Source organism: Triticum urartu, chromosome 6A (assembly GCF_056163025.1).
Source record: "Triticum urartu cultivar PI428250 chromosome 6A, HENAU_Tu73, whole genome shotgun sequence".
Taxonomy (NCBI): domain Eukaryota; kingdom Viridiplantae; phylum Streptophyta; class Magnoliopsida; order Poales; family Poaceae; genus Triticum; species Triticum urartu.
Genome location: NC_141878.1, coordinates 376560346 through 376573423, shown reverse-complemented (window position 1 = coordinate 376573423; position 13078 = coordinate 376560346). Strand labels below are relative to the sequence as shown.

At 43.2% G+C, this 13078-nt stretch overlaps 1 protein-coding gene across 1 annotated transcript; it reads left to right on the top strand.

Moving 5' to 3' along the window:
* Positions 1 to 3928: 3928 nt before the first annotated feature.
* Positions 3929 to 9959, top strand: LOC125513696 (glucose-6-phosphate 1-dehydrogenase, cytoplasmic isoform). The gene is made up of 16 exons (XM_048678856.2): positions 3929 to 4084; positions 4970 to 5194; positions 5414 to 5499; positions 5654 to 5702; positions 5774 to 5960; positions 6264 to 6421; positions 6508 to 6576; positions 6777 to 6835; positions 7273 to 7309; positions 7534 to 7605; positions 7748 to 7895; positions 8217 to 8312; positions 8974 to 9044; positions 9134 to 9249; positions 9429 to 9474; positions 9556 to 9959. The coding sequence occupies exons 2-16, from the start codon at positions 5012 to 5014 to the stop codon at positions 9730 to 9732; spliced, it is 1554 nt and encodes a 517-aa protein (XP_048534813.2). The 5' UTR covers positions 3929 to 4084; positions 4970 to 5011; the 3' UTR covers positions 9733 to 9959.
* The last annotated feature ends 3119 nt before the right edge of the window (positions 9960 to 13078 follow it).

Here is a 13078-nt window from a genome sequence, read left to right as displayed (position 1 = left end):
GCGAGGGGAGCGGGGCGATTGCCGGCGTCGACGGCGACCGACGAGGTCGCCCGCGGTTGCTGGCGGTGAACGGCGGCGACTGGCGATGGCGGGCGGCGGCCGGAGCGGAGGTTCGCCGGCGCGGGGGAGGAGACGGGGCGGCGCGGTCGGGCGAGGCGCAGGGCGGCGGCGCGGGGCGCGGCCCAGAGCGGCTCGAGGGCGGGCCCGGCGGCACGGTGAAGTGGGCGCGGTCGGTGGCGAATGGGACGCTGCCACGTGGCGGCGGCGGTCGGAGCGGACGTGTCTGTCGGTGAGAGGAATTGTCTGGCGGCGGAGAGGGAAAATGGTTAGGGTTCATCCGCGAGATTTTGGAGGGGGTCCTATATATATAGGTAGAGGGAGCTAGGAGGCTCCAAATTGAGCATGGTTTGCGGACACGCGATCGTGATCAAACGACCTAGATGATGGAGGGAGTTTAGGTGGGTTTTGGGCCACTTTGGGAGGTGTTGGGCTGCAACACACACGAGGCATTTACGGTCCCTCGGTTAACCGTTGGAGTATCAAACGAAGTTCAAATGGCACGAAACTTGACAGACGGTCTACCGTTAGTAAACCAAGGCCGCTTGGCAAGTCTCGGTCCAATCCGAGAACTTTTAATACCCGCACACGAAAAAAGGTAGAAAGGGACACCGGAGGACATAGGAGCGCTGGAATGCAAAACGGACAACGGGAAAAATGCTCGGATGCATGAGACGAACATGTATGCAAATGCGATGCACATGATAACATGATATGAGATGATGACAAAGACAAAAGCAACACGAAGACAAAAACCCGACAATGAGGAAATAACATAACTTAGTGTCGAAAATGGCAAGAGTTGGAATACAAATATGGCAGGTTACATACGGGGTGTTACAATGCGTCGGGACAACTGTGGATACTTCCTTGGTCATAACCATAAGCTCTTCATCTGAGCTAGAATTAATCAGTGAGATGATGCGGAACAGAAGATTCTTCGAGATATAGTGCTTCCAATAGTTCTTTCATAACGTGAATCGAGACTTTATCAGGACATTTGTGACCCGTGCCCATGGGTCACCACATGTGAAACAGAGATTCTTTGACTTGCTTATGCACGCATCGCTCCACGTTTTTTGGACATCTTGCGGAAATTGTCAGAAATTGCTGGAGCCTTCGCCTTGTTAGCATATGTAATATGTTTGGAGGAAGAGTGAGGTGAATGCTTGAGAGATGCCTGAAGCTTGTAGTTCTCCAACTTCGCTTCCTACAAAAGAGCAAAACAACTAGTAGTATCGACATCTTCTCGACGATGCAAAACAACTGCTATACAAATTTCGGGATGCAATCCTGCAATGTAACGCTCGACGAACAACACCTCATGAGTATTAGGATCCACCAACAAAATTTGATGGTGAAGGGTTTCGAATTTGCTGCTATACTCGCCGTGGTTGCAGCATCCCTGCGTCACCCCACCTCCTCTCATCGCCGTCGTCGATACGCACCACCATGCTCCCCGGCATAAAAATTCCCAGCCAAAAAAAACTCCATTGTTTGTTGGCAGCAGCAAAAAAATGTGCTGGTTCCAGTAAAATTTATCCCCAATTCTAGCATAAATACGTTAGATGGCTTATTCTCTCTCTTTGATCTTCAATACCATGTTCTCCTCGATGTTCTTGGAGTTCTATCTGATGTAATCTTCTTTCGCGGTGTGTTTGTTGGGATCCGATGAATTATGGGTTTATGATCTGAATATCCATGAGAATTAATTGAGTCTTTTCTGAACTTTATTATGCATGATTGTTATAGCTTTATATTTCTCCCCGATCTATGCGTTTGGTTTGGCCAACTAGATTGATTTATTTTGCAATGAGGGGGGGGGGGTGCTTTGTGATGGGTTCGATCCTGCATTGCTCTATATCCCCGTGACCGAAGGGGACAAGACACGTATTTGCATTGTTGTCATTAAGATTAAAACGATGTGGTTTATTCATATTGATTGAGTTTACTTTGTCTACATTATGTCATCTTGCTTAAGGCGTTACTCCGTTTTTTCATGAACTTAATACCGTAGATGCATGTTGGATGGCGGTCGATTGGTGGAGTAATAGTAGTAGACGCAGACAGGAGTCGGTCTACTTGTCTCGGACATGATGCCTATATACATGACCATTGTTTTGGATATCGTCATAACTATGCGTTTTTCTATCAGTTGTCCAACAGTAATTTGTTCACCCACCATATGCTATGTGTTTGAAAGAGAAGACTCTAGTGAAAACTATAACCCCCGGGTCTACCTTAATCATATTACCAAAACCTAAATTCCTTTGCTACAATTTTACTTATTTTATTTTATTTGCAATTTATCCATCTACATATACAAGATTTGATCCTTGCAAGTAACAAGTTCAAGGGATTGACAACCCTCTTGCCCGCGTTGGGTGCACATATTTGCTTTTGTGTGTGCATGTGATGTTCACGAGGCTTTGCATGATTCTCCTATTGATTCGATAAACCTTGGTTCTCATTGAGGAAAATACTTATCTCTATTGTACTATATCTCCCTTTCTCTTCGGGAAAAATCTCAATGCAGCTCACAAGTAGCAGAAAGAATTTCTAGCGTCGTTGCTGGGGAGACATTATCAAAACCTATCAAGTACCCATACACAAACTATCATCTACTTGTTCTGCTTTTTATTTGCCTTCGCCTCTCGTTTTCATCTCCCCCCACTTCTTATAAAAATTAAAAAAAAACAAAAAATATTTGCTTTGTTAGTTTGCTCGTTCACTTGCTTTGCTTGAGGTTGCTATCATGTCTGAATTTGTTATCGTTAAGAGTGAAAGTAAGGATAGTAAAACTCCTAAGATGGAGACTCCCGTAAATTTGGATACTAAAACTTTTGTGACGGAGAGTGGGAATATTATAGAAAAACATGTTATTGAAGAGTTCTTTACTTGTACGGGAACATTGGTATGTAATGATATTCCTATTCTTAAAAGAACCAATAGTTATGCCTAAGCTATTTCTGCACTCATCATTAAACTTAAAAAAAGATTCATGCGTACTCATCCTACTCTGCAAAGATTGTTTTTTGAGTTACTTGTCATAAACAATCCTAGGGCTAAAAAGATAACCGCTCTTATTCTCATGAATGAATTTGATTATATAGTGCGAGAAGCTAGAGAAATCTATGACTTTTATAATGTGAATTATGAATGTCCTATGATAGATGAAATTTTATATGATAGAGATTTTATGAGGAGATATATGTCTTGTGATCCTCATACTTTTGTGGAAAATGCTAAAAAGAAAGTTCCCCCTTTTTACATCTAATCCAACAAGTGTTTAATGGATCAATTTTCTTGGATTGTAAAAGGGAATAAAGAGGGTTTTAAAGAAGATTGTCTTGAAAATGCTAAGATCCTAATAGATGATGAATTCACCATTACTTATGAAAAGTCTCTTGATAACCATGTTTCCCAAGACGTTAAAACTGATAATGTGTCAATTACTAAGGATAACCCGTTCCGCCATTTGAGTTCTCCTAATAGAATCTAATAGGAAGACTAATGCGGCGGCGCGTGGAGACCGTGGAGGCAAGGACAACCACGTCGGAGTGGATGCGGTCGAGCGAGGGAGAGAGAGAGAGAGGGGGGGGGGGTCTCTTGAGAAGTACCGTTGGTCGAGTAAATATAAGTGGCTAAAATGCGATGAGTAAAAATTATACTCCTTTAAGGATTTTGAGAGATCGGCTAGCTCAGACATAACCCTTTAAAGACAAATAGAACAGAGATCGGTTAGAGATGCTTTTATTTGAGAAAAATGTTGAATACTCCCTCTGTTTTTACTGAATTAGAAGAAAAGAGAAACAGAACAGGATGTGGATCAGTGGATGTGGTGGAAGAAGGTTCAGCCAGCGGTTAAAGGGGAGTGGAAGCAGCCGAGGGCGAGCTGAGTATAAAAGCGGCGGCGAGAAAGGAAAGCCATATAATTCCCACCCAAAGCAAAGCAAAATATTCCCATCCCACCGGCACCGCCGCCTCCTCCCCAAGTCAAGCCCCATCGTCTCTCCAGTGTTCACTGGTCAGTTTTCTCATCCTCCTCTCGATCGCACAGCTGCCGACCACAACGATTCCTCTTGTTGGGTCTGAGTCCTTAGTCGATTCACCGGCCGGCTCTGCTTCCCGTCCCCAAGGAAGGAAGTTATGCGTTGCGGTTCGGGATGGGATAGGTCTCGTCGCCGGTTTAATTTTTGTTTGCATTTTTTGTTCTTGGACTTACCGCTAGGCTGCTCAATTAGTCGTTCCATAATTCTGAGTTGGGGCGGGGATTTTTAACTGCTCCAAATAGGATAACATCATGTTTCCCTTTTCCTCCTCTGAACACAGATATTTTTTAAACTCTTGTCGGCCCGGTTTTACTCATAAACAGGGCCATTACATTTTATTTTCTTTATATGAAACGCTTGCCGTTTCAAGGTTCTACAAGTGAGATTTTTTTTGTGTATGCAACAGATCTGAAGTCGCAATTGTTATGTTCACGCATATGGGGGAGCCATGTTCAATGCAGTTAGTTACTTGCACAGACAGTAATTTTTAACTTGACTAGAAGTAGAATCTCATAGCAGCACTAGCACATCCATGTTTTTTCTTGAAGCATATCCGTGGTTATTAGTTAATGAACACGCTACTACAACAAACTTCTCTGGGATTGTGTTTCAGATGTTGCATTCTCAGTTTGGCAACCGGTAGCCAATGGTTGAACAGCAAGGTTCAGTTTAAGTTATTTTATTCTATGATGGCCTTCAACTTTAGTTCCCTGTCCTTTTTTTCTCTTGTTGCAAAATTTCATTTGGACCTGTCAATCAGTGAAGAGGCATTTTGCTTGATTAATAACTTGGCATTGATCAAAGTTATGTAGCTGAAGAGCTCATACATCTTGAGATTAAGTGTACCTCTCCATTCTTAGGTTATCTTGAAAGGACAGAGAAACCATACAGACTAGACTACCATGTCAGGAGGATCGGATGTATCTTCACCATCATCAGGACGAATTAGCACGAGTTCTTTGTCAGACTTGAAGGACTTGGATCTTTCTTCAGAGTCTGGCTGCTTGTCCATTGTTGTACTAGGTGCTTCTGGGGACCTTGCTAAAAAGAAAACTTTTCCAGCACTCTTCAACCTTTTTCAACAGGTAATCCATCATAACTTTGCAATAGTTGCCCTTCAAACGGGATAAACTAGTGCACAAGGTAATCTATCTTGAGTTAGTTAACTTGCACCCAAATGTAAACCGTACATGACTATATTAAAGAAATAATTGAACATCATTGTATAATGTACTTCATGTCATGTACATAATGTCTTCCCAGCTTGGCACATATTGGCTGAATATTGCTCTCTGATAAGACAGGGATTTATACAATCTGGAGAAGTCCATATATTTGGGTATGCAAGATCAGATATGTCTGACGACGGGTTAAGAGAACGCATTCGTGGGTAAGATCCACATTCCTGGAGTTAATATAATAATTTTGTGTACAAATAAATTGGTGCGATTTGTATGAGGATGGTGTTTCCTCCATTTTTATATATGATGAAAGTGCTGTTCCAAAAAAAAATGCGTTTTGATGTCATCCTTGTATTGTTACAGATATCTCAAAGGAGCTTCAGATGAACATCTTTCACAATTTTTGCAATTAGTGAGTTGCTGATATTATGCATAGCTCGTGTGGTATTTCACTTATATAACCATGAAGAGTTTTCCTTGCAGATTAAGTATGTTAGTGGTTCATATGATAGTGGGGAAGGATTTGAATTGCTAAACAAGACAATCTCTGAGAATGAAACATCAGAGAACAACCAACCAGGAAACTCCCGAAGACTATTTTATTTGGCATTACCTCCTTCAGTGTACCCCTCAGTATGCAAAATGATAAGATCATATTGCATGACTCCATGTGAGTTACTCCCTCCGTTCCTAAATATTTGTCTTTCTAGACATTTCGAATGACTACTACATACGGATGTATGTAGACATATTTTAGAGTGTAGATTCACTCATTTTGCTCCGTATGTAGTCACTTGTTGAAATGCCTAGAAAGACAAGTATTTAGGAACGGAGGGAGTACTTTTAAATGAAAAAAAGCTGACCCCTTCAAAGTACTGAAAAAATATATGTATATGATTTATTTGGATGTGTTAATTAAGTATTTTTAGATCCATGCTCTTTACTTGTGGTAACCACTGTGTTCTACTTTCAGCCTCTCATACTGGTTGGACAAGGGTTATTGTTGAAAAGCCCTTCGGAAAGGATTTAGACTCTGCTGAGGAATTGAGTGCCCAACTTGGAGAGCTTTTCGATGAAGAACAACTATATAGAATTGACCACTATTTAGGAAAGGAGTTGGTCCAAAACTTGGTAATTTGTGTGTTATTGGTTAGCTGTGTATCTTTTTCTGCTTTTGTAAATGTTTTCCATGCTATCAACTTGTCATATATTTGCAGCTCGTGCTTCGCTTTGCAAACCGCTTTTTTCTGCCCCTCTGGAATCGTGATAACATAGATAACGTACAGGTAATATGCAATCTTAGGTTGTTAGGACACTTCCATTTGCCGTGCTTCTTGGTATATTTTGTTTATATCTATATAATATCATACATCTTCCTTTGCTGTTTGTCTAAAACTAAATAAGTTCATGTTCGAATAGTTGGAGCATTTCATTTTGATAATGGTCACAACAGTATGTGCTTGCATGTAATAAACCTATCTTGCAGATTGTATTCCGGGAGGACTTCGGAACTGATGGACGTGGAGGATATTTTGATCAATATGGGTATGTTGTAAATTTAACTTTTCCAAGGAAGTTCTTATGCTGAGTGCATTTTATTTCAAGCACATATACTTTAAGCTGAAACTATGATGCAAAGTATCTCTTCTATATATTGTAAATTTTAATGGTGCACAATGTCACAATAAATATATTTTTCATGTACAGCTCTGCATTTCATAAGCTCGAGTTGCGCATTTCTTTCTTTAAACAGAAGGCTCACATGAGATTGGCTTTAAATTAATAAAGGCCCACACAGCCAACGGCACATTTCTTTTACAGAACACCAATATTTTCGGAACTCAAAGTCCATTCAGGTGCATTAGTCTGGCATATTTGTTAACAGATGCAAGACAAAACCTTGCTGGATCTAGTGTTTATATTATGTATTGGTATTCCTGTTGTAGCAAATTGAATATCTGACCTCAAATTTGTTGCTACAGTATCATTCGGGATATCATTCAGAACCATTTGCTGCAGGTAAATTGTCCTTATATGAATCTATAGTAGCAATTATTTACTGTGGGAATGTCTCTCACAGTCATTCAGATTGATTAGCACTCTATGGCATCACAGTTTTCATATTAATTTTTTTTAGCAGGGGGAGTAGCTACCTGTCATGCGTTAGAATTCCTCGAAAGAGAATACTGTTTTTTTTTCAGGAATTTAGAGCTCTGCTTAGTGACTATCAATCTCATTTGCAGGTCTTTTGTTTGGTAGCCATGGAAAAGCCTGTCTCTCTTAGTCCTGAGCACATAAGAGATGAGAAAGTCAAGGTTCTTGCATCTCCTTAAATCATACTATACTCCATATTATATCCTGCTTAATAGAAAATCTACCTTTGGACTTTTGGTGTGATACCTAAGTATGAACTCCTTGTTTCTATTTCTTAGAAGTAAATTCATCTTACACTGTCAGGTTCTGCAATCAGTGAGCTGTATAAACCATGACGAGGTAGTCCTTGGGCAATATGATGGCTACAAGGATGATCCGACAGTGCCAAATGAATCCAACACGCCTACTTCTGCGTCCGTTGTACTGAGGGTACACAATGAGAGATGGGATGGTATATTTTACTTCTTCCATGATTGGTTATTTATTTTAAAGCTCAAAAACCACATCAAGTATATTTCTTAACCCAGTATCCACATTTTTTTCCATCTGAACTGTCTGTCTTTTTGCGACAAAAGAGTCTTACGACATTATCAGTCCTGCATCACATTCCTGAAATATTTGCGATGTGGTTTCTTGTTAGGATTCGAAGATTTCGTCTAATACACCTTTCAGTTTTGTAGTTAAAAAATGAAACTACATTATAAACTACTTGGGAATTTTCAGATCCCCGTATTTATCTTTCAGTACTGACATTTGAATAATTGTGCTGTAGGAGTTCCTTTCGTCCTTAAGGCTGGTAAAGCACTAAGCTCTAAGAAAGCAGAGATACGTGTGCAGTTCAAGGATGCTCCGGGCGATATTTTTAGATGTATGTACTGATGCTTTTCTCCTTCCAAATGTGCCATCATCAAGCTTGGTCTTGCAAAAGCCATGCATACTAAAGAGAATACTTCAACTCCCCACTATAAATCTGTGCAATGTAGAACATGCCCAATGTGTTGATATGAAGAGTACTTGCTTAAAACGTGTAATGACGTGATACTCGTAAAATGAGCACAGAACCTAGAGAAGTTGCCACAATATATAAACATGGGATGAGTTGCTACATGGTAGGCCACTAAATTCAAGTAAGTCGAGTACTTTCAGTATGACCTTACTGATTTGTATAATCATTGTTTCTTTGACATGGGTTAACCCTGCTTATGCCTGTTTAGTACTGGCGAGAATTGATCATCTTCTCATGAGTAAAAGAGCTCAAGAAATGCTTCATAATGTTGAATTTTGTTTCTTTAGAACTGTTAGGGATAATCTGTCATTTTAACTTTATCATTTGCGCAAATGATAAAGTTAAACCCCTTGGTAATATTAAGCCTCAACTAAAATGGTGCGAAATCATCTCCGCTACTGTTGATTGTTATGAACCTGTTTGTCTCAAAATATTATCTTATTCTCTTGTTAGCACCGAAGTTGAATTTTTCTTCTATTGAATCAAAATAGCTCTGTGTTTGTTGCTATTTACCTTTGTACAGGCAAGAAACAAGGAAGAAATGAATTTGTCATACGCCTGCAGCCATCGGAAGCCATGTATATGAAATTAACTGTATGTACAACTACTTGTCTAAAATTGAGAACTAGATACAGTAGCTATCGACTGATATTTGTCGACACAAACTTGATGACTTTGGGCAGGTAAAGAAACCAGGGCTCGAAATGGCAACAGAACAGAGCGAACTGGATTTATCCTACGGGCTACGGTACCAAGATGTAAAAATCCCAGAAGCGTACGAGCGTCTTATCTTGGACACGTATGTGCCGTCCATCCTTCATCTTCTGCTAAATTCTTTGTCAACACATTCAATTCTCTGCACGCCGCATGCCCTTTACCCATCAATATATAACCTGAAAAATTCTCACCTTACGTCTGAAAGAACAAACATTCTTCCTCTGAATCTACTCACCGATACCTCTATGTATGTCTTGGCAGGATAAGAGGTGACCAGCAGCACTTTGTTCGCCGAGATGAGCTCAAGGTCTGTACACCATAGCATTTATGTATATCCGTGCTTCTTTTGCGGTGAATTTCTGTTGGGAACGTGACACTGTTTCAACAGGCTGCCTGGGAGATCTTCACTCCTTTGTTGCACGACATCGATGCTGGCAGGCTCAAGGCTCTGCCATACCAACCGGGAACCCGGGGTCCTCCGGAGGCCGATGAGTTGAGCAAGAGGATGGGGTACGTGCCGACTCTTGGCTATGTTTGGGCACCACCAACCCTTGCAAAGTTTTAGCCGCTACCAAGTGCCTGTTAAGAACAGGAGCGTTCTGGGTTTACAGAGAATTACGTACTTCAGAGGGAAATTACTTGCTCTGTGTGTTATATATATTTTTTATTTTATTTTTGCGAGACTGTGTGTTATATATGGAAGATCATTTGTAATAAGCAAGTCTGTGCTTTTCGAAACAGTGTACCATTTTACGATTATAAATAAATGATACTACCATCTTGTTAAGTTTACACTTTCCGCTCAGCAAGACTGATAATAAAAAAACTAATTCACCATGGAAGAACCTTGCAAACCTAGCAAGCGTCAGTTGATTTTTACTTTATTTTCTATTTTTTACGAAAAAAGACCCGGGTCTATTATAGAGAAATTTGCCATTTGGATTATATTATTGGTTGTATCTCCCTTCGTTCAGGATGTGCTCCTAAAAAACTCAAATTTGGATTATATTACTACTCCCTTCATTCTAAAGTTTTTGTCTTAAATTTGTCTAAATACGAATATATCAAGTCACGTTTTAGTATTGAATACATTCATATCTAATTAATTTAAGACAAAAATTTTAGGACGAAGAAAGTATTAAGGAACCTAAAGACTTAAGGAACCTAAAGACGCACATAAATGACCCTAAACGAAGGGAGATACAAGCAACACCACATGACTCAAAATTCTTGTCAAAGCCGCAACTAAACTCGTCGTCGTTGCACCACCATTGCTCTTGCCGGCAATGGTAACATCAAGAAATTTAGCCACCGATGCAGACTTGTTTTTATTTTTGAATTTTCATCGGGGGAAGAAGAAATCCTCCCCACCTGAATTATATTCATTTGTTGCCTATAGACTTTGCATCCTAATACAAGATAGGATTCAAGTGAACCAGAAGTACAGGGGGCACAGGAAAGAGAAATAAAGCAAAAACACAAACAACACATGGCGAGGAGGGACACAACACAACAGAGGGGCACCACGGGGGCTCGAACTGCAGCTGCGAGCCGAGACTAAACCATGACACTGCACCATCGACGCCATCAAAAAGCACCGGGCAACTAAGACTGCACAACACCGCGACACCACCTGTGTCATGGGGTACATTCGAACGGTCACGCCGGGCCGAGACGACGCCACGACACCTGTGTGCCACCGGCATAGTCGGAGGGCATCGCCAGGCATAGAACGCCACAGAGCACACACAAAACATCACAACAAGGGGCACCACGGGCGCTCAAACTGCAGCTACGAGCCGAGACTAAACCATAACACTGTGCCGTCGACGCAATCGAAAAGCACCGGGCAACCAAGACTGCACAACGTCGCGACACCACCTGTGTCATGGGGTACATTCGAATGGTCACACCGGGCCGAGACGACGCCACATCACCTGTGTGCCACCGGCGTAGTCGAAGGGCATCACCAAGCATAGAACTCCGCAAAGCACACCCAAAACATCACAAGACCGGGGATGAAGACAACGCCATCAAGATGGAAACGACGGGAAGCGTCGTCGCTGTCTCGGCCAGCAGAAGGCTTGACCAAGGATTTCTCCCCATCCCCGGTCACGTCTGCCACGCGACAAGTCATAGAGCAACCGCCAATAGCGTCGGGTAGCACTGAAATGGCGGCCCCAGATCCAGGTGAATCCAACCGGTGGAGCGACGCCGGCAGGCACCCTTGACGACGAGGGCACCAGTGAGGACCACCGGTGCGGCGCCCCCAGCGGAAAAGCCACGAACAGCGGCAGCCCATAGGGGGGAACTGGGAGGTGGAGGGCTCCAGAGCCACAGGAGCCACGACGCCACCTTCGTTGGCGAGCACGCGTAGAAGCACCACGACGACGGAGCAGGGGGCGGTGGAGGTGGGAGACGTGGCGGCAGATCAGCAGTCGGCGACGGCAAGCGGATGAGGGCGGAAGGCGGAGGAGCCCGACGCAAGGATGCAGAGCAGGGGACGGGGTGCAGCGCCCGAAGCAGCAGAAACGGCGGATGGGACCTCCGCTGAGGCAGCCACGAGGACCGGCCCCCACAGCCGCCCGAGGGCGCTGGGAGCCCACAGACAACGGCGCACCAACCGGATCTGAAGGGATGGCGACGACCGACACCAAGGGAACGACCGAAAGGAAGCTCGAGCCCATATCTGGCAGCGCTTGACGCGGAAGAGGGCGGGCATCAGGGGCAGCACGTGCGCGGGACGGATCCCGCCGGCGACAGCCGTCGCCGGGCTTTGCCGGACGTCGTATTTGCCGCGGCCGGCGGGGGACGGTGGCTGGTGGAGGGGATGTGCCGGTGGCTGACGGGGTGCCCGCCCGAGTCGCCTCGGAGAGACGATGCGGGGGGGGGGGGGGGGAGGGGGTCCGTTGCAGACTTGTAGATGATCAAATCTCACTGAATCGCGAAAATACTAAACCGTCGTGTATGATGCAGATTGGCAATTGCGCCAAGCATATCTGCTAAGGGGAGCACCTCGATCTAGGTAGGCAAGCACACCAATATTGCTAGACCAGGCCATCACCTTGCTCATAAAGATCAAAACAGAAGGGATTGTTGAAGAAGACGGTCATCACCTTGTTCACAAAGATTTGAAAAGGAATTGATGAAGAAAATGATGGCGCTGCCCGCAATGCCTATGAAGCCACGCCAACTTGACACAAAGAACCAAGCGCCTCGTCCATGAATAAGGCTACTTATAATGGGTAGTATCATAAGTTAGTATCATGCATATGATACTAGTGTGTGATACTATCTCCTTAATGCATAGTATCATGTACTAGTATCATAGATGACTTTATTTATTGCCATGCATGACACATAGTAGCATTGCATTTATTATGATACGGTATCATGATATGATACTCAACAATCTCTTTCTTCATTTAATGCTATGCCACATCATCAAAATTGCCTACTTGGCATGCATGATACTACCTATGATACTCCCATTACGACCAGCCTAACAGCAGAGAGAAAAAACTGTCAGACTCCTCAGCAACACCGGACCAATAGCCACCGAGGCCGGATTGGAGCCGGAGATATTTTATTCGAGACAACACCCCCATCACCGCAAGTGCAATGTTGTTGCGAATGGTAGAACTCTCATTCTCCCATTGAACAGCTTATCGAAGTACTCCCGCCATCTATGCTTAATCTCTCCGTCCTTCACCAGGAGTTGGTCTGCTCCGTCCTTGATGCATTCGACTTGGCCAATTGCTACCTCTTGAGCACTGCGTTGGTTTTCCCTTGAAGAGAAAAGGGTGATGCAGCAAAGTAGCGTAAGTATTTCCTTCAGTTTTTGAGAACCAATGTATCAATCCAGTAGGAGGCCACACGCAAGTCCCTCGTACCTACACAAACAAATAAGA